At 37.7% G+C, this 25,839-nt stretch overlaps 1 protein-coding gene across 2 annotated transcripts in view; it reads right to left on the minus strand.

Annotated features, from left to right (window-relative positions):
* Positions 1 to 25,839, minus strand: part of DGKH (diacylglycerol kinase, eta) — a 71,300-nt gene that overhangs the window by 7,181 nt on the left and 38,280 nt on the right. For both annotated transcript variants that reach the window (XM_010576472.1, XM_010576483.1), the window contains exons 12-26: positions 25,184 to 25,283; positions 23,684 to 23,960; positions 23,100 to 23,228; positions 18,467 to 18,601; positions 16,938 to 17,055; positions 16,233 to 16,343; positions 15,982 to 16,078; positions 13,511 to 13,618; positions 10,273 to 10,386; positions 9,848 to 9,982; positions 8,633 to 8,799; positions 6,955 to 7,060; positions 5,288 to 5,380; positions 991 to 1,110; positions 514 to 622 (exon numbers count right to left, since the gene is read on the minus strand). In XM_010576472.1, the coding sequence (XP_010574774.1) occupies positions 514 to 622; positions 991 to 1,110; positions 5,288 to 5,380; positions 6,955 to 7,060; positions 8,633 to 8,799; positions 9,848 to 9,982; positions 10,273 to 10,386; positions 13,511 to 13,618; positions 15,982 to 16,078; positions 16,233 to 16,343; positions 16,938 to 17,055; positions 18,467 to 18,601; positions 23,100 to 23,228; positions 23,684 to 23,960; positions 25,184 to 25,283 (1,919 nt within the window). The remainder of the gene's footprint in view (positions 1 to 513; positions 623 to 990; positions 1,111 to 5,287; positions 5,381 to 6,954; positions 7,061 to 8,632; positions 8,800 to 9,847; positions 9,983 to 10,272; positions 10,387 to 13,510; positions 13,619 to 15,981; positions 16,079 to 16,232; positions 16,344 to 16,937; positions 17,056 to 18,466; positions 18,602 to 23,099; positions 23,229 to 23,683; positions 23,961 to 25,183; positions 25,284 to 25,839) is intronic.

Raw genomic sequence — 25,839 nt, forward strand, 5'->3', positions numbered from 1 at the left:
TTCAACTTCTAATTAAAAAAAATCAATATTGTCGATCCTGGCTTTTTGTTTGATTTGCCTCACTCACTAATATTAAAACCCGTCTGAAATTTAAGAATAACTGGTTAATTAAACCAGTGTGATAAAAGCAATTGCACATCTTCTGAAACTAACCTGAAAAACCTGAGTTGGAGCTTCACAGGGAAAAAGTGTGTTTACCTATGGCTTGTATTGCAATGAGTTAATCAAATGTAACCACCAGCAAAGACACAGGTCCTGTTGCATGATAAAACTATCTAAATATTTCTGTAGTGGTTCTTTGGCTCACTTGGAAGTCTTGGGGTCCTACCGAATGCTTTCTAAATGCACGGAAAGAAATCCTCACCCTAATGAAGATGCTAGTTAGCTCAGTTGCTTTTCACTCTGATCTTACTCTTAGGTAGAGTTCATCATGTCACCTCTTACCAAAAAAACCCCCAAAAATCACATTTTCCCCAAATGCTACTATTTTTCTTGTAATTTCAAAACACATACCAGGCTGCGGGCTGGTCTTATGCTTCTGAACTTTTTCTTTTTTAAACTTTGGCACTATGCGAAACACTGTACTTCTATTGTTTCTTTTAGCATAATCCAGAGGGGGATCCTGCATGAAAGAAGAGACATAAGTTACCTCTAATTAACAGAAAACAACAGTTAAATTACATGCTTGAGATGGTAATTCACAGTTAATCTCAAAAATTAAGACCAAATTTTACTTCCGTAAAGAATAATGTCAGGATTTAACTCTATACACGTTTCATTTATTAAATAACCATTCAAAACCTTTACATTCACAAAAGGGAACAAAACACGAAAAAACCCCTAAGCTTAGAAGCTTGTTCACAGCAGACGGAAATGATCCAGCATCACTACTGAAATTGCCTCTCCAGGTCATGAGGGATTCTAACTTACTCTTCCCTATCAAAAGAAAATTAAGCTTAATTAGAAACAGGAAGTATTAATCAAACTCACCTCATCATCATTTGGTTGAAAAACATAATAAAGCCAAGGAATCTCAGCAAGTTTTCTCAACTCTATTTCCACGCTGTGCAAAGCATCAGACAACAGTTCTTCATGGGGAGCTTCTAACTGCTGTTTATAAACAGGCCAGAAAAATAGTATTTTTAGTTTTATTAAGATATAACATTTAAATCCAGACATGTTGTTACCACACAAAAACAGATGACTACTTCACGGTGAGCGTAAACAAATGATGAAAACAAATAATCTTCCAAAATTAGATTTTCCTTCAGAGATGCATCAGACCACCTTGACACTATATTCAGTATAGTCGCACACAAAGGGATGATTGAGACAGCTGAGACTTTTTGGTGCAGACCAGCTGGACCTAGCTGTCAATCACTGTCATCGTTCACTGCGCTCCTAGGTCTTCACAGAACAAAAGTTATCTGATAACACCAATACTAGAAAACACACTTGAAATGGAAACTACCAGCACAAGGGAGATAAAAACCTTACCAGAAGAGCAAGAGCCTGGAAAATCTTTGTGTGAAAAGTGGTGTAAAGAAATTGAATAGATGGTAGTAAGCCTGAGTTCTTATTTGCAAATGACAAATCTTCATATGACAGATCACTCTCGTGGTCAAGTAAGAGGATATGGATCTTGCTGAAGACGCTCCATCCTCAAAGGTCTTCCAGTGGTGATATGATACCTGCGCTACCCCTTCTAAATAGGTGAGCCATGCAGCGGTAGCCACTGCTGCTGGCTGAGGGTGGGAAGAACGGGGACCAAGCATGGAAGAAGGACACGACTGCAGCCCCAGGTGGGAGACAAAAAGCCAAAGACATCAGTGAAGGCCAAAGAGGCAAAGAAAGTGGTAACTGTAAAAAGCTTGGGACTTGCTGACCTATAGGAATTTGGCTCTGTCAACACTTTGAGAACCTCATGGAGGTACCAGTTTTCCTTAAAACCCCGGTCTGAAAACTATTCTGCAGCTGTTGTGTGAGTTGAACCCATGAAGAAGACGTAAGACAGGCAGCTGATCCCTGGAAAAGCTGTTTGGGGCTTATCTGGCATTGCTGAAACACCATTTGAGGTAAAGAGTTGAATCCTGGAACGAGTTGCTTGTAATCACTAATAAAGCGATCTGAACATCTATTTCTCTCTTTGAAGTAGTCCCAAAGCAATGCAGAATATCCTTTTAAAACGATCTAATTAAGTTATATCCTAGTGAATACATTTTAAAAATGGAGTTGTAAGAGAATCTTTGATCTCTAGTGCTGGAAAAAGATTTTGATGTTGTTGGGGGTTTGCTGATGAATTACAAGCCCCTATTAATTTATCCTGCCTAACATAAACTTCTTTCCTTTGTTTCACTAGTTTGCATACGTTACCACCTTTCAAAGAAGAGACCACCTTTAGTAAGATATTGCTGTTTAGTATAGTAATACTGGAAATCTAAGCTCCCTCTTGCTGTCATGTTATTTCCTCTTCTAAAGCTCACAGAATTCAGTGCCCATAAGCAGACTCCAATCTTTCTTTTGCCTTCCCTTTTTTTTCTCAATTTGAACAGTTCAGTTAATTTGGAGCACAGTGGAAGACCCACTTGTCTTTGAAGAAGTTAGAACTTCTCTTGTGTTTTCATTTTTAAGAAATTATTTAAGAAGTCATTTATTTTATATAAATGAATGAAGCAAAGTTCTGTCTTTCTCAACAAGCACTTGCCTAATTGCTTGATTCTAAAAGGAAAACAATTCCTTTTTTTGCTTGGGCCCAAAAACCCTCTCATCTGATGGCGAGAAAGTGTATGCATTGGCAATATTGCTCCTGAAATGAACCCAAAAGAGTAGTGTAATTCTGGTAAAGGAAGAGTTAGCAATTTAGGGTTAATTCTCCTCCTACAACATCTTGGAAAAGCTTCTTATTTCCAAGATGGAAATTAACACTATGAATGAAACAATGAAAATAAAGGATTGTCTCAATTCCTTCCCAAATGAAATTTTTAATATGAAAATATTTTATTTCAGTGAGCTCAGATCATTTCAGTCAGTTGAAATGAAACATTCTGTCATATTTCTCCCTTAGTACATGGGAAAATGTGCTCTGTTCCAGACTGGAAATGCTTTTTAAAAAGCAAGCATGGAAACAGTGCCTTTGGAAAATATCTAGACAAAACATAGTATTTTTTATTTTTCCCAAACTGTATTCTAGCCATAACCATCTGGGAACTTCCACAAATCAGCTTCATTTTCCCATCTTATCATTTCACTAAAAATGGTATTTATAGCTAATTCGCCATTTGATGTCATCTAGCTAATACTGTTGTGTGAACTTTTGTTAATTGTATCTTACAGGAGGTGGCAGGAATCAGTCTCCTTCTATATGTATTTACATTTCTTTTGTCTCCTTCAGGAGCCGTAACAGAAAGACTCAAGAGCCGGTAAATGGCAATCAAAGAAGCAGCTTACCAAGTAGTATATGCAACAAAGGCATCAATTTACTGCTATCAGGAGCTTTGATCACAGAAAAGAGGGGTGAGGGAGAATTGAAGAAGAAAAAAAAAAAAAAAAAAAAAAAAAAAAAAAAAAAAAAAAAAAAAAAGGAAGATATTAAAGAAACAATGTCCGTCTTTGTCAGAAAAGAGACATAATTTAGAGAACAGTGTATGATGGCAGCAGCTGATGCATCAAGCAACACCCTACATTTCATCTGTCTCTGTTTTAATAGAATCAGGGACCAACATACACGCAGCTTCAGCATTTATAAAATAACATGGCGATAAGGTTAACCAGGGTGCCTTGTTATTGTGGCTGTGAAATACTGTTCTAAACAAACACAATGTCAAAGGAGCGTAATGGACATTTCTGGAAGATTATCTCGGTATCTTCCAAACGGCCTTTTTATTAAAAATGGGGTCAATGTAGACTCATGACTCATTTGCACAAACCATAATGAGAAGCAGAAGTACAACATGTAAAAATCAGAAATGGACAAATGAATCAAATTAAGCTTTGGAACATCAACAAGGGACCAGTTCAACAACATAATGAGATCACAACTGGCTACAGAAAAGGTAAGGTTTCAATGGGAAGGTTTCCATACTAACATTCTTTCCAGACTGCCTTGATAAATTACACTAGTCCTAGCATGGCACCACCAACTTAAAGCTTTTCTTCTACTTCCTTTTCCTAAACAATTTTAAAATTTAAACAAATTTCTGTATTTTGATTCCCCATTCAATCTGAAATATGGGGAATTAGTAATAGCCATTTGAAAAAAACTGATACTTTTCCCTTTTCTTGGACAAAAACATCTAATGAGTAACTTTCCCTTCTAAAACCTCATAAACTGAATCATATGATCCAGTAATAATCTCTGACTGTTTCTAGAACTTAAATGCTTATTAGCCTTTAGACCATATTAACTTTACGTTACTGTAGAATAGACACGTACTATTTATCACTTGTGGAAAAAGGTATGTGAACCTGCACCAGTAAGTTTCATACCCTGAGCTAAATGAAAACATTCCTATTGATATCCATTTTTAATTATAACAGCCAAAGAAAATATAACTGTTCCTATTGAGTATCTTCTTAATGTAAAACTGGACCAGCATAGAAAACCTGACATCTTTCTTCTCTTCACAATGTCACATGTAGAAATTTTCTAATTATACATCCAGGTACAACAATTCTTGAGCAGTCTTCATCATTTCAGGCACAGAAACACTAGCTGAAGAAGAAGATGCAAAGTCTGCAAGTACCATCAGAGGTCCACTGAACACTTACCAGCTAAAGGTTTTAATATAATTCCTGCCAGGTATTAGAACAACAGTGAGATTTACTTGCCCACATCAGATCTGTAGAACTTGAAAGTATGAGTCTGAACAGCTCTCACTCCAGGTTGTCTTTAAACTCTGAAGATGGTCACATAATAGAACTCCAGAAGTTCACTTAAATGCTAAACCTCCAGAAGATGATTTATCTTTTTCTGAGATAGGCCTCCAAGACAGTTAAGTGTGAATCAACCTCAACAGGGATACTTTTTTCTCTCCACTGACTATTAAAAAGAAGAGCCCAGGCAATGACCTTTTAGATATCTGACGTGAGGCAAGATGGATGCCAACCTAGGACAAGAATTCATAACTCATTCTGATCCAAGCCACAAATGCAGTGTAATATCCTCCAATCGGTCTTACAGGGCTTCTTATAGCATGCCATAAATCCTGTGCTGATTTAAAAAATCAGCAAAGAACAAATCACAGGTAATCTGAATGAGGGAATAAAACCATGTATTTTGTGACCTTACCAAAGGAACTCTTCCTACTAGCAGAGATTCAGTTTCATTATGTAGGGCCTTCACATTGACAGCTATCTCCATGGCAGTGTTTCTGGTAAGGCTCTGGGGAATAAAGAAGCATAAAAATTATTTGAAGTGATGCAAGTCAGAATGAGAATAAGTACTTTGGGCTTACAGCACAGATCTTAAGCATCTTCTCCTAGAAGAAATACATCAGTTTAGCTTTACACTGACAACTTCTTCGGCACTGAGTATAGAAAACAAAAATATAGTATCTGTTTACTGTCTTTTCCTCAACTTCATTTAAAATGACCTTATACAATCCTGAAGATCATCAAGTGACCAGCCACCTGTGAGACGAATCCATGATTTTTATGGATGACAAAGGCCAGCAGAAAAGTTCTGGGCCTCATTTAACAACGACTGTTGATCTGAATTGTTCACCTTATCCTTAGCAGAAGTAAGCTCCTAACCATATTTTAAGAAGCAAAGGCTAATTAATATATTTACCGTATGAAAATTTAGGTTAGATATCGACAGCCTCTACCTAATTAATCTTTTTTGGGTCCAGTCCCTGAAAACACCCAGATTGTCTAGTGTGAAGAGAGAAACCAGGAAACTCTTTTCCCCTCACTCCCTTTGCAATCTCTGCATAGCACTTGGATAACAATTAAGCATGAAAATTTCTGTGAATGCATCCAGAAGAATCGACCTTTATGTAGTAACAGCATTTGTTCAGCCTTTGTCATGCCTCCACTCTGTGTCTGGGGACATGCCTACACAGTTGTCCGCAAGCAGATGTGAGCTTACTTTGCCTATTGTTTTTGGTGTTTGCTGACCTGAGCTTGTTTTATTCATGCTCAGAGCTACATTAGTACACCACCTCACTTGATTTAATAAGTGCTACTGCATCACTTCAGGATGAGCACCCCTGGCTGTGGACTACCGTTGCAGATGGAGCAAATTCTTGACTGCTTCCAAAAGGCAACAGACGTACACTTACCGTGCCCCTACTCCAAACTCCCTATCTCGCTTTCGAATGCTCACTCCCCCTGCAACAACACCCAGGTGGTCTGCATTTTAAGTGTCATTAATGTCCCTTTCTAACGTCCAATGTTCACAAAAGAGAATATCAGCTGGGGAGGACGCTGATGAATACAGAAACTGCACTTTCTGCCTTTTCAGATATTGTATTGATCTAACACCAGGATAGGACTCTCCTCTTTGATACTCTTCTGTAAAAAGGCACTTCTCCTACCTCCCATTCCTGGTATTATTAATAAATTTCAGAATCATTGAACATGATCTCTACCAAATTCATCAGCTATGGGGTGTTTCCCTATGCATGTGAAGGGCTGAGACTCCCTGCTGCCATGCAGAGCAGCACCTTCAGAACTGGAAGTAACTTTCCCTTTACTTTCACCTTAGAAAAAGTGGCAAAAAAAGGGAGAAGATACCGCAAGATACAACATCCATTCATCTGTTAAGCAATTCCATTTAAATTTGAGTGTGTGTATGCATATTCAGGAGACTCGTTTATCAAAAATTTCAAGAATTATCATCCAACTTGTTTTAATATGGGGACAGGGAATACAATACAGCTCACGTGTCACAAGCTTATGCACACAGATATTATAGCTTATTTGCTTATACATAAATCTCTGTTCTTCCTTTACCTCAGGAAACCTTGGGTTGGCTTTATTTAATGCATGTGAACATGCATTAACAGCATGAGCAAGCTCCTGCTCCAAGAGGCCATGTATTTTTGCTGCTTCACAGATCCTACAAAAACATTAAAAAAGAAAAAAATATTTCTTACTTCCTTTAAAGAATAAGTCTTAAGACTACACAACTTTATCAGATGAGAAAATATACAAAGATATGTTTCACAAAACACTTTAAAAAAAATATAGTCCTTTATAACAAAAGTTGAAATAAAGTATCTCTTCAAGCACTACAGCACCTCATATAAATGTTATACATAATGCAGATCATTTATTCTCCTATGAAATACTGAGACACATTTATTTGTCTTAGAACACAAAAGCTACGCAAAAATTGTACCAAAAAATATTGGGGCTATTAATTCAAATAAACTATAGAGGAAAACCTTAGCACATTAAGATAACTTACTTGAAGTTACCTTAAAAACCATTACACCTATTTCAAAAGGCATATCCTTCATATGTGACATTAAAATTGGCTGCAATAATTTGAGATTATGGGAAGTCCAGCTGTAATTACAACCTCAGGACAATCTCTAGAACAGTAAAGTTTTTAAGCTGTCTTGGTTAAATTTCACTTTGGTTAATTTATAACCTAAATTATTCTTCTATGTCTACTTAAGTGACCAGTACAGTATAAAAAGAATTCTTCAATTCCTTTCTTATATTATCAGTGCATCTCAACACATACTCCAAGAATTCATTTTGATGCTTGAGATAATTTGTTATCATGATGAACTGAATAGCAGCTTTATAAAAGGTTCTGACTTTTTTAAAAATATGCTTTTCTTAAAAAAACTAGGGTTTTTTTTTTTCCTCTTAAAATTGAAGTGTCTTCTTTATTAAAATACTTCCATCTCAGGAAGAATGTAGATCTTGAAAATAAGTAAGGCTGTGGAATCAGTTTTATACCATCAGCTCACTATCGTCTCAGCCCACACAAATTACTGAAGTGTCCAGGGGCACAGAGATGAGATTTTGAGCATTAGGAATGAAATAGAAAGCTGCAATAACAATGAATGAGTGGATGAATGCAAACGGTATGAAGATTTTATCTGGCAATTTGGGGTCCTTGAATGTTGGTGTGTTAACTGTTTACTTGACAATATTTTAATAAAACTTTTACGTTTATTGAAAAGTGCTCATCTTTTTGAAATTGTGAGTAACAGGCATTAAGGGGAAATAAGGTCAGGAGAAGTTAACGTGAGGTGGATACATCCACACTGGTGACTTCTGAAGTTGACTTCTAAGGGTTTTTTTTTTAATAAATATATTTTTGATTTTGCATACGAGAAGTTTCAATGAAAAGCCTCTCTGCCAAGAAGCTTTCCAGTTTTCCATTTCCACTGCTCCTTCAGAAAGTCCATTTTCACAAAAAAATCCCCACCCATAAACACACAAAAATAAAATTAACATAAATACATAAGAAAAGCATACATAAAGAAGCTGAGCCTTAAAAATAAATTAAAATAAAATAAAATTTAAAAAATAAAATAACTGATAGAGCAGCAGCTAAACATTAATCAAAAATCAGGGAAAATATACACTTCTAAGTCTATGTATGCATTTGCATGAATAATTCAGTCTTGGTGTCTAGGTTGCCAATCCAAACTTACTAATTTTACTGTACCTGGTAATAAGTTCTTCTGCAGCTTGTGAGCACAGCTGGATCTGTGCAACTTCGTCTTCTGTAGCCAACTCAACAGCCTGCTGAGGGTACAAGGGAGATCGAATGACAGGTTTACAGGAATCATACTTCTGTTTGTCTTCCCAAGACTTCAGGGTGTTTTCAAAGGCCTAATCAAAATGAATTATACATTCAGTTCACAGCACTAGGAGTATTCTTACTTATTAAAAAATATAATTTTATATTTTATATAAATTTCTTAAAATTTTAGATTAAATTAATTTAACAAATAAACAACTTTTAAATTTAACTATAATTTTAAATAAGACAAGCTGTATAAATAATAAAATTACATTTAATTTTTTTAAACTTAGTATAGAAAATAAGTCACTTCTGAAAGCTCTCTCTCCTCCCCATTATCCTCAAAAAGTGTCTTCCAAAACAATAAGAACACAAAGACAGTGATAATACAAGCATATTTTGTGCAGATAGCAAGATGCAAATCTGAAACTAACACAGGATTCAAACCTAAAAACGGTGGGAAAAAGTAACAAGTTTACTAAAATAGAGTTCAAATGCCACTAACTCCACCCTAAATTCAAAATCCAGTTAGTGGATGGAGAACTCAGGGGCAGTTACGCCTTTCACACAGTAATCCTAGACAAGCGTGAACTCTCCAGTGGCTTTGTGAATAAGTTCCTGCTTGTGCCTCTTCTGTCTGAGACTGAGTCATGGGGGAGAGGGAGGATTAGTAGGACAGAGAGAGACAGGAGAGACATCTGCTGAAAGTTATTCTGAAAAATGGGCGTTATAGAACTTTGCTGTTTATGCAACTGTGCTAAAACTTCTAGTATGTGATTGTGTGTAATACACCTAAAGAAAAAGAAAGAAGAAAGAAAGAGACAAAAAGAGAGAAAGAAAGAAGGAAAAAAGAAAGAATATATAAAATTTTGACCATTCTTACTATATATTAATGAGAATACAGGAATAACACTAACAAAACTTGATAAAAGCTAACAAAGCTTTGTCACTTATACAAAACAGGAATTCTCTATCTGGCTTATTATAGAAATTATGTAACTGTAAGTAATTATGTAAGTTATATAAATAGTTGTAAAATATTTCTGTAAGCACTGTTTTGTTCGGGTTACAACAATCAAATTATTACAGAAACCAATGTTAGTAATGATATCTCATAACACACTTTCTGCAACATACTCTGTCTCGCGTTAGCATCTGAGCTCTGTTTTTATGTATGATCTTAATAACTCCTGGGGGCTGGATCCATGCCTCTCCATCAACTTGCACTGGAACGCCTTCATCACCAAGTATGGTGATCTTTACCGACCGACACTGGAAAAGAACAAACACGTTATTTTACAGAGCAATAAATACTAATGAAACCGACAGGCCACCTGAAATGTGTTGATTACCAGGAGCTGTGGCTTCCCTCCAGGACTGTCTCAAGGATGAATCACTTTTATACCTCATTCATCATTGAAGACAATTTGTTACCCGTTTAAAATTAAAACAATGTCAGCACTTTATTAATGTATAGGCTGGTGGTCATCAAGAGTACCACTGTTTGCCAGCATCCCAAACTGCTGCCAACCATGTTGCATGCTTTCAAGTAAGAAACAAACCTGAGCTATCCTGTGGTGCTGCAGTTTGATGACTCTCGAAACTGCCATCTGCATGCTGCCAAATACCGCAACAACTTCTAAGATTTTATCATCGAACGAGGGAGCCCCAAATATCTGAAAGGAAAAGAAAATATTCCATTTTTGATGGTAAATCTAGTGCTTAGAGTGCATGTTCAATGAAACACAGACTGATTTACAGATTGTCAACATTTACATGCTGTAACTTATTTACTGTAGAATAACTACACTGTCTCTCAAAAGTCATAGGAGTGAGATACTGTAGACAGTAGGCTAATACTATTTTAAAACAGCAATGCTAATAGCATTTCAAATATCTGAATAATGAGGCATATCCTTATATAGGAAGGATGGCATGTTTCAGCGTGCAGACTAAGAAATGTTTTTCAAGGCATGATGAAAAGCCAATTCAAATCTCTGCTTGGTTAATGTACTTAATATCTAAGAGGTTCTTGAAGTTAAGAGGAGTAATGGTGTCTTTTTTTCTCAGAAGTGCTTATCTACTTATATTCCAAATTCTCTGGAAACCAACATCTGAGTCCACGCTCGGCTTTGTTAAACACAGCTTTCATACTGAAGAGGATCTTGTTTGCGCTCTATACAATTACCCACTGTAAATATGAAAACTGCTTCTGTATGGAACAAATGTCCTGATAGCCAGCCAAGACATTGAATTTCCAGGAGCTTACACGAAGCGCAGAAAGTCTCATGTGTGCCATTGCCACCCGGTGTCCTGCAGGGCAATTCAGCCATGCCACGGGACAAGTCTTAGGCTGGAGTTCAGCTGGGTCTGGCAGGAGATACCATACTAAGACCACTTGAAGCTTGACCATTTCATCCTGATATGCAATACGGAGCAACGAGGGAGCAAAATCAGCAGGAGAAATCACTCCACTAAGAGTTTAATGGGTCAAGAGATCACCTCTGAGCAGTAGTCAGACTACGTCGGTTGGCACCTCGGGCAGAGTAAGCTGCATCAGATACCCGAGACCAGACTGGGGAAAATCCCTGAAAGGAGCCCAAAAGCCACAACTAGTCAGGTCCTGTCTCCTGATAGAGAATTTCCTGGAGGCAAAGAATAAGAGGGTGCAGATCCAGGACTGTGTAATCCAGGTAGTGTCTCTGCAGCAATGGCTCAGGGAGGGAGAGGATGGGGAACAGGGTGAAGGACTTTGGCCCCTGCTGCTGCTTCTCGGGAAACTGTGCCATAGTTTAGTGCCACATCCAGGTGGCATTTCCCTTCAGAGCACCCCAGGACTGCACAGAGAGGTCTTGAGCGGATAAGTGTCAAAGAACAAAAGTGCAATTTTACTGGGCCTAGAGTGTTTTGAAGAAAAAGGTTTCTCCATCTGAATTTTTCCAATTTCCATGGAAATTTTTCTAGTTTTCACATGGGGATGTGACAATCTTGAAAAGAACAAAGACAGTGATTCTGTTATTCCAAGGTAAAAAGTATGGACGGTCCTTGATCCAGCTTTAACAAGTATAACTGACATCTACAGGGCTAGTTCTGCATGGCTTAAGAAAAGGTAGTTGTAAAATTTCATTTATTTTTTGCTTCCATTTTAGCAAAAGGATGGGCAAACCACAACCCAGTCTGCTGTGCCTCTCCACCAGTAAGACATCTGTACTGAAAACCAACTTTTTTTTTTTTTTTTTTTTTAAATAAAGGCAACCAAATCTCTACAGATCAATGTTCAAGAAACAATTCTATCCTTTCCTGTTGCAGGTCATGTTTCCAGCCTGTCTTCTGGACACCAAAAAAGCATGCCGAAACAAGCCCTGCTCAAGTCAGTCAGCGTGCAGCTGCGCTGCTTGGCTCACCGATAATGTTTCAGGAATAGTCACAGCTGCCAAGGCAACATCTTTCTTTTGTCCAGATAAGCAGAACCAGCAGCACTTCAGACCACCACCACCACCTCTGATGATCGGTCAACTCAAGACTGCACTAAAGCAGTGAATTACGCTCCTAACTCTGTCCAGAACAAACATGTCATTTTGCTGGCACATCTCATCACCGGAAGACTAAGAATATCAGTAAAACTGCTCCAAGATACACACATTTGTTGTACACCAGTATGACAGCTAGAACAGATCTTCTCTCTCAGTGAGGCAGTCCAGAGAGAAAAATAAACTCCTGAACAGGAGCTGAGCAGATGTTGGAGATGCTTTCAGGTTATGAATTTGAACATGGAGTATATAAAAACTTTAGATATCCATAGCCAAATATAAACACAACTGCCATCCTCTGACATATACCAAAAATAAGAAAAGATCATTGAAACATGTTTAAATATTTTTGTGACTTTTATGTATGTGTGTGTATATATATATAAAAGCAAAGGATAATAACTCACAAGAAACCAAAAGCATTTTGGCAAAATATCCTGGATTGTCTATATTAAAATCACAAGCTAATTTGCCACTACAGTTTTAGGTGATTCAGACCTCACACACACGAAATCAGGACATGCAGAACTAGGATAATCTGCTCGAAATGACAGCAGTTGCACTGTGTGTGAAGTGGATGGCAGCAATAAGACTGCTCCAAGTTGTAAGACATTTAGGTATCTGTGTAGTGTAAAGTTTCTTAGGACATGTGAGGAAGAAGGGAAAAAAGATATCTTAAAATATTTCAGAAGCTCATTGAAAATAGTATTTAAAAAACAGATTACTACCCCCACTAAATTATCAGTCACTAAACGTATCAGTCCCCATTTTCTGAATCACCATCCCTTAGTCCAAAGCTGTTTGAAGAACAGGAGGAAAATTCAGGTATAAACTGTGAGTCATTATCCTTGTCCACCTTGCTTATTGTTAGAATACAGCAAACAGAGGAATCTATGCTTTGTGAAACCTTATTTACAGGAGTTTGTAAAACAATATATAGAGAGAAACTATTTGTGTCTCCATTTATAAAATTAGTTTCTAAAAATACTCATAGGGTGATTTTTTAAAAAAAATAATCATTAAGCCCTATTATGAACATTTTACTGGAATGGACACAACAGAAGGCAACAGACAGTAAAAAATCATGGGATATATTTTCAATAAAAAAAAAAATCAACAAGACAACACAGTTTAAACTGAAACAGCCTCCCTGAAGAAGAGTTGCTATCCAAACTATATGCTACTACCATTAAAATGAAATGGGAAGAGCAGTTCATGGTATTTATTGCTGGTTTTGCCCAGAAGGTTACTTCTCTTTAATGTTACTCACATCATCTTCTTTGGTTCCACCCCAGAAATTAGTCCCACCAGCATAGCTGGGAATGTTTAGCACAGCTATGCCCTGCAGACTTGGAAGGGGGATGTACTGTCCGTCACACTGTAATAGATAAAAGCTCATTCAGTATATAAATAATGTGGTAAAAGTAATCAGCCATTTTTAACACATGAAGCTTGAACAGAGCTGGCAGGGGAGGACAGAGCCATTAACAGGTTTGACCCAAGACTATTCTCTCCATGCTGTGAAGCACCTCTAATACAAACCTCTTCTCCCCGCTCTTAGCACCAATTTTTGTAGAGCTGAAAAACATGTAGATACTACATGCTGTAGCATCTACAGCAGAGGTGTTCCATGACTCTTCAAAAGAAACATTTTCACATCGTTATTGCGAAATTCCTCATGCACTTAGACCACGCTCTGTCTATCAAGGATTAAAAATCTTTTTGCAATGAAAAAAGCTATCTCCTTGAGTGCACACAGTAAAATCGCCATGGACATTACAAAAAGCTTCATTTACCCATTCAGTAACTAGTCTTCCATCCTATATCGGCATTCTCAAAATTGCAGTACACTTGTTATTTAGGTAAATCCATTAAGCAGGGCAGCGGGGAGGGAAATAAAAAAGTCCAAGAATATGTCTTGCATAGCCACAAACATGTCGTTAAATGTAAGTGTTGTTAGCATTGTACGCTTGGCATCCTGTAAAAATAACTTCATTCTCCTCCTGCAAGTGAAAAAGCATCAGTGAAATCATTCTAGGCTTACAGCAGCACAACTGCCTGCAGAGGTGAGCCCACTGATCTCAAACCATTCAACTGGGAGTCAAAAGTGCAGTCCTGCAGCAGTGCCACAAGCGGGGATTTGAAGCAAGTTGGAAATATAAGGTCATAAAAGCTGGATGCAGGTGTCACTTCGTGGATTATGAATTTGCAGGTGAAGCCGCCTTTAAAGAAGATTGCTAGATTACCCCAAGTTACCAGTCCCACAGAAGGATCTTAAAGTTACACAAATGAAATAGAAATCATCAGGAAATAAGGACAAAATCTGTAGCAATTTTATCAGGAGGAGAAGGAGGTGCAAACTTATTTCTAGAATGTGCCTAGTGCTCTCTTTTTATGATTTAATCTCAGCAACAAGAGAGAATTTAACATTTTAATCAAAATGTGACAGTATCCAAAATATGCTGTGATATTAATAGATGCTGCACAGCCATTTGTATTATAGTAGAGGTCTGCCTCCAATTCCTGAAGTTGGTATTTTTAATTTTCCAATGCTGTGCACCTCATCACACGTTTTAGCATAAGGCTAATATTATGCAAGGCAGTACTAAATATGAAATTTCTACTTGCTGGTTTACTTCCAGAAATATTCAAAAATAATTATGGAAAGGTCAGATCTGAATGCCTTATTGAATCTTATTTGAATCTTATTCAAAAGATCCTTAAATTAGAATTCTATCTGCAGCATACATAACATACTTTCCTGTCATTATATTTGCTAACTACTGCGTAATTCCTTGATAATTACACAGTCCTTAGGTAACAGCAATCTGCTGCTACCAGACAGATTCCTCCTAAATCTCCTAAAAGTGAGAAAAAGTTCCAGTAACTTAAAATTATTCTCTCAACTTAAAAGGTTATCTTCATATATGGTGAACTTCCATATTAAATACTTCGCATGAAGTAAAGAGAAAAATCATATATGTTCTCTGTCAAAATCCAGCCTAGATATGCTTTGGATGAAAATAACTGTAACCATCCTTTAGTCTTTTTCTGCGTTTGGTAATCATTTATATCTTCTTTAAGTTACCAGTATTGTGAAGAAGACTTAGATTTGATATTAGAACTTCAAAGACCAAAAATAACCATCTTTAGATAATTTACACCACATTTGTTGCTGCTGTGATAATATCCTGCTTCTTTTGTGTGACTGTCTCGAACATCTGGTAAAGAAAGTCTCTACCGGTGTAACTGGGCTTCTTGTGATGCACATTCAAAATCTCCCCTCTTCTGTCAGGAATTTTTGTCTAAGATCATCTGTGTGCTCTCCCTGTATGTGTAAGAAAGCTTTCAGATAGTTTAAAATGAACCTGAAGGATTAACTCTGTCTCTTTCCTTCTGTTTAGTGCATGTTCATTTCTGTTATTGTCCTTAAGACCTGTTCTCCCCTTTTGATGCAGTGAACATTAAGAAACATATCTGACCTATACAAAAATTATTATTTTTTTAACCCCAGTAATTACAAGAAATATTATACTGGGTATCTTGCAATATTTAAGTACTGAAATTTTACTCCAGACAACACCTGCAGAACCACCTTTTACATAGGACATTTTTACCCAGTGCCTTTGAGGTCAGCTTGGGTTGACACAAGAATTCTAAAAGGTTTCAAGAGGAAGCCCAAATTCCTCACTACACACTGTGGGAGCAAAAATCCTCATTCTGCCCATAAATAAAATTTACCTCAAGTTGAACTTTTTGTTCCAAGTTCTTGTAAGTTCTCTGCAGTAGCTCTTTTGTGCCAAGAACTCCATACCACATCATGTTTTTCGTCCGACTTCTGAAAACAGGTAAAACAAGACTCACATATTGAAATACACACTTTATTATGTCTTGTATTTGTAGGCTGAGAAAAAGTTAAGAAATTCAAATGAAGAGATAAGGAAAAGAAAATAATGGAAACATCTTGGCTCTGTTACTGAAAATTACATTACCTGCACTTTTCAGGGTGCTCTTCTCGCTTGTTATTAAATTCTAGTGAAATTTTTGCATCTAACCCAATTCCAAAGTAGTTGTTCATGACACATTTTTCTGAATACCCCTCCCTGTTAGAAGAAAAGAGATAATTATGTGTACATTTGTACAGTACTTGGACACACAGAGCTTTGACCAAGATTATGGCTGGCCTCAGAACAGATACATCAACCAAGAGACATCAAAAAACGTTTCCTCTGAATCTCCCTGAGGAAACCCAACGGCAGTCAAAGAGACAGGTTGGCTCCTAGCTCCTTTGCAAATGCAAGTTACTTCTCGTAGGGCAAAGAAGAAACTGTGCCACACGCCCAGCCAGCACTATCTATCTTCACCATACCCAAAATAACAGTGGGATACGAGGAGAGAGCTGCCCCAAGCGTGGCTCTGAGTGCCCAGACCTGCTTCAACATCTTGCTGGTGGCTGAGCTTGCGTTCAGACCAGTGGTTTGGGCAGGAAAACCCAGCTCTGAAGGACTGCTGCCCTTCTCCTACTCATAACTAAAATGGCACAATCCAATCTGTTCTCAGACCTTGAGGTCTACCGCCAAATGATAGCAAACAAGAACTTCACAATGAAAAAAAAAAGATTACAAAAAGATTTTAAAAAAAGCTTAAGAAAAGCAAACTAAAACTAAACAGTAAATTTGGAAAAAAGTATTTCTTACAGGGAATCTGGATCCGGGTCAATAAACGGCGTAGCACCAAATGGATCGATGTTTGCTAGCAACATTTTGCTAATAATTGAACTTCCTGCAATAGAAGCAGCTAGACCAGCCCTCAAACCTGATTAAAAAAAAAAACAGAAAAAAATAACAAAAACCCCATTTGTATTTGATAAACAGAGAAACATATATTATCATAATAAGCCACATACTGAGAGACAAAATTCGTTAAATCCGTATAGGGAATGATTGCATTTCTAGCTCAATTTTTACCTATATCGGTTATCTTTTCAGATGTCTGGCTCTCTTGAGCAAGAAGGCAGCTATGCTGCAGTGTGGTGGCTGACTCTTCAGGTACCACCATTGAGAGAGAAAAAACACAAACAAAATTCAGGATTTCAGGCCAACACTCACTGGCTGGCATAGTAACCAAATGGGTGACCTAACATGCAAAAAGACTACTAGAGCTTATTATTTAGTTTAATCTTCATCTCCAAACTGTCCACGATTTTCCTTTGGAAATATTCCTAAGGAATACGCTTACCATTTTTACAACTTGTAGAATCACAGTTTAACTTAATTTGTGGAAAGATCACAGCCTTGCCATGCCTACCTTGACTAATATCTGTGTCACTCTACAAAACACCGTGTAATACATATAAGCAAGAAAAGTACTTTCTAAAAGTTAAATTGACCTAAAGAAAAATGTAAGCTCAGTTCCATTATGTTTTAACTGTACTAATGAAGTTAATAAGAACAGTGTTTTACTGGTGCCCCCTAGTATTAATTGCATTTGGATAAGAACAGATTTTTTTTTCAACTGTTTTTGCTGCACAGCAGCTTTGTGTAGTTTCAGTTAAGCACTTCCAGAGAGATATCTACAGGCACCTCTTATTCAGAGGGTTGAACTTTACATGTCTCTGCCCCTCAGCCCCTTCATACCCTCCGTTGATTAAGGAGGACTTGAGGATACTAGTGGAAGAAGAACTCGACATGAGCCAGCAGTGTGTGCTCACAGCCCAGAAAGCCGACTGAAAAAGGGTTGGTTTAGATTGGACATAAGGAAGAAATGTTTTACGATGAGGGTGGTGAGGCACTGGCACAGGTTGCCCGGAGAAGCTGTGGCTGCCCCATCCCTGGCAGTGTTCAAGGCCAGGTTGGATGGGGCTTGGAGCAACCTGGTCTGGTGGGAGGTGTCCCTGCCCATGGCAGGGGGGTTGGAACTACATGATCTTTAGAGGTCCCTTTGAACCCAAACGACTCTGTGATTCTATGATTCTAAGATGCTGACTTTCATTTTTCATCCTCCAGAATCAAATGCAACACTTCTGCTATATCCAGTGTTGTGCCAAACGATCAAGAATCTTCTACGTTATTTTGCACTTCCTAGTATATGACATAACACAAGATGTGTATGTCAGTTCAAACAAATTTAGGGCATGAAGTAAAAATTGTTATTTGACAGCAAGCAGGGGAACAGAAGGCAATATTAAAGTAGTGTAAGGAACAGCAGATTTCAAAATCATAATTACCTGGGCAGATAATCCTAGTGTTAAGCACTGGGAGGTTTTCCTTGCTTGCAGCCAAAGCTGGAGCAGAGAAAGCGCCTGTCTGAGAATGGATACCTCGGCTTGTACGTCGATCTGGAGATCTTGGTGCAGTTTTAACTGTGCAGAAGAAGTAAAAGTAAGAGCACTAATTACACCTATTATGACATGACCATATACATAGTTTTTACAGCCCTGAAAATATTTCAAAAGCATTAATTTAATCTGTTACCATTCCATGACAAATGTCCTTCCCCCTCACACCACAGTTGTTCTAAAAACAGGGAAGAAACCTCAGAAACAGATCAGGTGACAAGCACAAATTAAAAGGAGCAAGTGTGCATGGTATTCAATATATGCACAACTTATGCTTCAAGCTACTAGCAAAAACTGCATTATGTCCACCTTAAAATGCAATAATATTTAATGCTGTAGTAAGCTTCTAATAAACATGTTAATAAAGCAATATGAATTTAAACTTCAATTCAATCTATATTTACTTACAAATCTACCTGCATTATATAGTATATTATTATTTAAAACAATTTTAATATAGATAGCTATTCTAACCCATAGGCTACGGAAATACCTGATCAACAGCCACACTATTTGCTTCAAGCAGCTAAAATGGGCCCCCTGCCTGCATCAGATTTCTGAAAACATCAGAGAAAACTCTGACATCTTCATCTACAGCCAAACTGAAAACTGCAAGGGAAGGGAAAAAGCCATGTTCAGACATGCTTGTCTCCTGCAGTTAGAGAGATCGTGGGGGACATCAATTTCTCATCATCTTTTCTTTTTCACAAAAAAAACCCCAGGAATTCCGAAAATAATTGAAATAATTTATTTGTTAAAATTCTCCAGAAGATGGATCAATAAAACCTTGTGACAGATAGCAAGCTTTGGTAGCTGATGTAATTGTTGGTGATAAAGGCTCAGGAAAAAGAAGGGGAAGAAAATCAAGGGAAAAAAGAAGATGTTCACAGAGAGTAAGTGGTAGCTCAGTTGGGCCAGTTGTCCCTGGGGCTGCCTCTGGAGATGATGAAGAAGGATAGGATTTTCAGAGAGCTGACTTCAGGTGCTGCAATTTACTTTCCTGGCAGAACTTGTTTCATGCAGACTGAGAGAATATGCCAGTGCCTGCTTTAGCCTGGGGGAGTTAATCTTTGGGAAATTCAGCCCCGTCAGATGTAGCTAGAGATTGGTGCCCCAGGGAAGAAAGTTTGGATATTACCAAATGCTTTGCTATAGCATTTCCATGTGCATGTAGAAAGCTTTTGCACACCAGATGATCATAGACAGACATTTCTTGGCTACCTCTGCTTCAAATTATCTCACATGTTAAAACTACTTCAGCTTAGGACAACTTTAAGCTTGACCATCTGAAGAAGCTCGGAACAAAAAATGAAATTATTTCAAAGTGATCTGATATATTCCTCTCAAAACCTGAAAACTAATTCAGAAAAAATAGAATGATTAAGACTAGCATCAAGCAAGCAGAAGAAAAACACCACCAGGAATATGGTGGGAAGGATAAAATATACCCTTTTTTGTGGCAGGAGGGGGACAGATCAGTTCACATCAGTCATGATAACTCAGTCTGAAAGTAACATGGCTGTACTGTATGAAGACATGAATGGAAGGAAAATGCAGAGAAAATCGAGAGACAAAGGCAATAACAAGAACCAGGGTTTAGAAGTTGTGTTCAAATCAATTCAGGCCAGGGTTTGGGCATTCACTTTTTTTTTTTTTTAAGATGATAATCTAGCATGGAACAGTCAATGAAATGGCAAATTCTTCACCTTCTTGTATCCCAGGAATATGATTACACACCTTTCTGGATGACTTGCTTAAGTCAAACAGAAATTATTAGATGCAGGACAGGGATAAGTGGGTGAAATTTTCTGAACTGTTTTATATGAAAGGTCTGACCAAGTGGACTAACAGCTCCTTCTGACTTCAACACCTGTGTAACAGCCTTGGCAGTTATCACAAAATGCTATAGTATCGCATGATAACAATACAACCCAATGATTCGTATCTGTGCACAACAAAACACTGTAATAATGTTAAAAAATGAAAAGGAATAAAAACTGCAAGTGATACCTAACAAGAGTTATTAAATATTTAGATGAGGGTAATTAACATATGGAAAAATATTATCTTCATCAAATGACCAGGAAGATCCTCAGAGGGTAAAATATAATATTCAGAATGAAATTAACATTCATTTTTCATAATGCTACTGAAAAATTCACAACATTATTCACACAGTCTGTTCTCTCTGTACTTGGGAACAAGGCAGTTATATTAAATGGGAAAATCAACAGAGCAGCTGGTCTTTATTTGACAGATGTGACTCATGGGGATAACTGCAATAAAGATAAACTTTTGCTGTTCATGCTCTGATAAAAACAACAGAGCTCTAATGAGTAAAACTGATGTTTCATTGCAGATAATTGAATTCATGTTTCATGCTTTGTCCCTAAACACCTATCTTGCACTGACAGCATTAATATGCACTCTATTTCACACTTATCGGATGTATGAAGAATAATACAGCTCCCCAATAAACACAGAAATTGTATCACCAAGAAACAAGGGGTTCATATATATATTTCTACATATGGATATACATATGTGTATATTATTATTTTATTATATAGTTATGGCAGTAGGATTGGGTCATCCGCAGGGCCAGCACCTGCTATGAGCCACTATTGAAACTGGACAACCAACAAGCATTGATTCCTATAACAAAGGGAAAAGGAGAGGGGCCAATGAAGAGACAATCACCAGAGAAAGTCTGACATCCATTTCTGGAGAAAAGGAAATGTGAGATTCTGAATCAACAGAAGCCCCAACAGACTAATGTCGTATTTGTAAGGTAGGAGCTACCAACACAGGCACCAGCTTCAGAGCAGTGCCTCTTGAGGACGACAACTTTTGAGGATGTCGGTGTGGCTTAGGGTAACAGAAGGAGATGCAAATCCCAAATAACTTTGCTCATTTTGCCCCAGGAAGTTGCTCGCCAAATATCTAGAGGATGGGTTTTACTGTCCACCAGCTACCACTGTTTCTCCGTGACTCACAGATCATCTCGAGACCTCACCTGCAGTACATCACTGTCCATTTTGATAATATGGTGAAGACTGAACTTTCCACCTTTAGTAAGAAGCAGCTTTCCTAAAACTACTATGCAGCTTGAGACTCTTGAACAACCCTGGCACATGAACTACCAGTCAACACAAAATGCAGTACTGACATTTGTGATGGAAAATGTCCAAATATGACCTCTGGCTGTATTGGCTTAGTGCCAAAACCATGCAAGGGACGAGGTAAGTGACGGTCCCATATAGACAAATTGTACTTCTTTCTTCCACTGTAGCCACTCACTGGCATAAAGACGCGTGAAGGAGAGATTTTACCCTATCATTTGAATGTGGGAATTAGTACTATGCTATTTCAGGAGATGACTATTCTCTAAATATCATTTTACACACAGTAACTAAACACTGAATAGCCAAAATGGAAAGCTTTGTGACAAAATGGGCTATTTATGAAAATGCTACCTTCCAAGCAAGTTGTTTTAAACTCAGATCACTCGGTATTCTGATTGCTTTGTACAATTAGCGATACAAATAATACAACTGGGTTCTTTCTGTTCTATTTTAAAACCCAGCACAGGCTACCCAGGCTGTTTTCCTTTTTTTGGAGAGTAACCTACAGAGCCGCACAGTGAGGACAGAATGATGCTCCTATGGGAAAGCAGGAGCACTTAGCAGCAGCTGATAAAGTCCATCCGACCAAGGACAGAGCAGGTAGAAGGCTCTCCACCTTGGAAAGCAGGAGTAGCTTGGTATAGTGGCTTGTTATATGGCTCGTTATCCAGGAGCCAATAGCTGCAAGGGACTAGCTGGACTAACCACGTGTATTTGGGACAACAACACAAGAAATTTTTCATGAGAAGGAGCTCTAGGATGTCAAAGACCTCGGTTCGAATTTCTGTTCTGGATTAGACAACTAAAGGGCGTGACCTTAGTACTGCCACTTCTCAGGAGACTTCTATGCTCCAGTTTCTATTATATTCTTTCCTGCTTTGTGCTGTTCCACTTCACATAGAAGACTTAAATATTCATTCTCTCCGTTCCAATAACTCCAATAACTGTGTCAAGGTAAGTTCCCAGCTGAGACATCAGGGGTTTGTTGTCAATACAATGAATAAATATTTGAAACCCCTTCAACAGAAGTGACTGACAGAAATTCCCATAATATGCCCTTAAAATGCCTATGACTGAGACATGCTATTACCACCATCATCTAGGCTCTAGTCCCAGCTCAGGTTCATGTAGAAAGGTGAGTGCAAACACTGGATTAAATGCAGGCACTTCTCTCCCCAACAAATACCTTCTCAGCTTTGTAAATACATTCCAAAAGACTGTTCATCTCATCTCCTGCATTTTCCCCTTAACTTTTATTTATCCAAATCTATTAAAATTTGTGACTAGTTTTCAGTGAAACAGGATGCTAGTATTTTTAATTATGGAGTCAACTATGCTTCATAATGCAGCCATTAGGAGAACACAATTTTAAATTACTTCATTCATAATTTACTCACTTGATGGGGACTCAAGTTCCTTTGTATCTTCCTCTTTTTCCTCTTCTTTGGATTCATCCAACTCTTTGCTATATTCTAGCGGAGACTGGTTCACTTGTTCTTCACTATGAGCATTCTGCTCATCCACAACTGCTTATTAAGAAAAAAGATAGAAAGTTTAAAGATTTTTAAAGAAAAATTGCACACGTGGAAAATTAGCTTCTTTTTTTCTGTTGCTTTAATTTTAAAAATATTAACAAAAGATTTCTATTGCCAATTCAGTGAAAAAGAGCCTAGCAATCCTTTGCCCATTGATGAAGCTTTGCCACCAGAAATTTTCATTTTGTGGAGGATAATAGTTACAAAAGAAGCACACTATTATGTGTGTACACACGTGCATACATATGTATTCATATATGCAGACAGTCATCAACATCCAAACAAGCTGCATTTCTTTTCGTTGCAGTTTGTAATAAGCACATAATTTTATCTATGTAAGAATGTAAAAATCAAATTTTAATATTGAAAATTCTTGCTAGTTTAAAAAAAAAAAAAAAAAGCATCATTATTCTATCAGTAAGGATCAAAATGTTGCTGATGTGTACCTTTTTCTGCTTGTTCAATGATCTGCCTCACAGCCTTCTTCAAGCTGTTTGCCCGGAGCATTAACTGTTCCCTTGGTTTGAAGAGTTTCTGGGTGGAAGACTTTGAGACACACTCCGCTAATTGCTCTTTACTTTCAGACAAGGATTCTTCACTTGAAAACTCCTCTGCTTCTTCTTCCACAATGGGGGGAGTGATGCCTGGGAGAATGGGAGCAGCCTGGGCTTCTGTGTGAAGAGCCTGGAGCAATAGGTCTAGCTTCTCATTTAACTCGGAGCACTAAGACAAAGCGGAAAACAATACATACACACCAAAAAAACAGCGAATGTGTGAACATTTTCGGGAAATTAAGTACCAGATTATATTTAAAATTGTTGGTGTCTTAAGTGCCTATGTAATTGTTTATGTAAAATCCAAACCTAGTTTCAATGTTTTGGAATATCAGAGTATGAGTAGGTCTGCACAGTTTTTTTGCAGACATAGCCTGTGATACCCAACCAGATTAGAGCAATTATAACAAAACCCCCCTACACTCAGATTAAAATAACACACCGTGCTAAACTCAGCCTGCCACATAACTAGGGTACCGATTAGATCTTACTCCTCTCCCAATGGCCTGCAGCACAGAGAACGATCACAGATTTGCCCACACCATGCATTATAAGAAATTATGGGTGGTCAGTACCCCAATTTGGAGAGATAATCTATAGGGACATGCCCAGCTGCTAGACTGTAACACACGGGTTTGTTTTTGCAACACAGCTGTACATTTAAGCAAGCGAGTTGTCACAGAGCAAAGAGGCTCAAGCCAGAATCAAACACAAACACTTCCACCCATCACTAAGCAGTTGCTCTCCCTGTGCTTAAGGGAAAGGAAACCAACACTGTCTGGTCTTGGAACAGTAAAAAAGAAAAATTTGTTTTCTAAAATGTGCACCAAATAGAAATGCGAACCACAAATTGCCATTTAGCAAGTACATTTCCTGACCCTGGGATTGCTAGTGATTTTGTTTTCTTCTTTTCTTTTCCACTCATGTAAATTTTGTGCCTCAGATCAAATCCTTCTGGGTTTTTTTTCCAGTGCCTTTGCAACATGATCTCTACAATTTGCAGCTCAAACCATTATTTTTAACATTGTAGTCTCTCTTCCCTTCATTCTTCCAGCATACTCCTCCTTTATTATCCCATTGTTTTCCTGTAGCTAACTTAATCCCTAAAAGTATAACTCCTAATGCAAAATATTTCCTTTTATCTCTACATACGTTACCATGAACTTTATCCTTTGTGAAGGAAAAAAGTTTAAACAGAGTTTATAGGGATCTTAGGGTTAAAAGATGGTTTGGAAGTAACTGTTCTATGGAATAAGAAGAGAAGAATCTTAAAGTCACTGGGTGAAATGAAAGCCAGGCTGGGCATCCTGGAGCATTTGAAAATTAAACACCCATGAGCTATAAACTTTAAAAAACCCACAACTTTAAACCAGAACACAGTCATAGTCTTACTTTAATGGCCATGGCATCAGCTTCCTCTGCATTTTCCATTGGTTTTTCGTAAGTCTTCCCTATTTTGGCAACAAAGTCCTTTACAGTTTCACATAATATTCTTCAGATAAAAAAAGGAGAGGGAAGAAATCAAATGAAATAAAATAGATATGTTTTGAATATTAAATTCTTATGGCAATTTATTTATATGCATACTGCTATACATCATTCATGTTGGAAACTGAACTCTGTGATCATACTTGCAAAGCAGATGATACTCTTTTCCACGGCTTGCAAAATTCAAGTGATATGCTTTAAAACAAAAACTCTTCCTTTTATTTAAGCCTTTGCGCACATTGTGTCTAAGTCTCTTAGTTCTAGGAACTGAAATAAGCACGACTCACTTTACCCATTCCCTTGCTTGCACACCTTCCGTACCAGAGGAGTTAGCAAACTTACATTCACTTTGATAACTCCAAACACAGTCTTGCAAACTCCCATGCAAAGATGGAGCCTAGAAACCATGGAGAAAATCTACTGACTTTAATGGAACACTTCTTAGATGAAAGCATATGGCCACACACATCCCGTTGCACAGCTCATGCTTTTGAACCACAGCTGACCCTGAGGCGTAGCTATGCAAATTACAGTGGCTGCAATGAATTTGCATTGTGTAA

This window comes from Haliaeetus leucocephalus, unplaced genomic scaffold (assembly GCF_000737465.1).
Source record: "Haliaeetus leucocephalus isolate CR32 unplaced genomic scaffold, Haliaeetus_leucocephalus-4.0 Scaffold32, whole genome shotgun sequence".
Taxonomy (NCBI): domain Eukaryota; kingdom Metazoa; phylum Chordata; class Aves; order Accipitriformes; family Accipitridae; genus Haliaeetus; species Haliaeetus leucocephalus.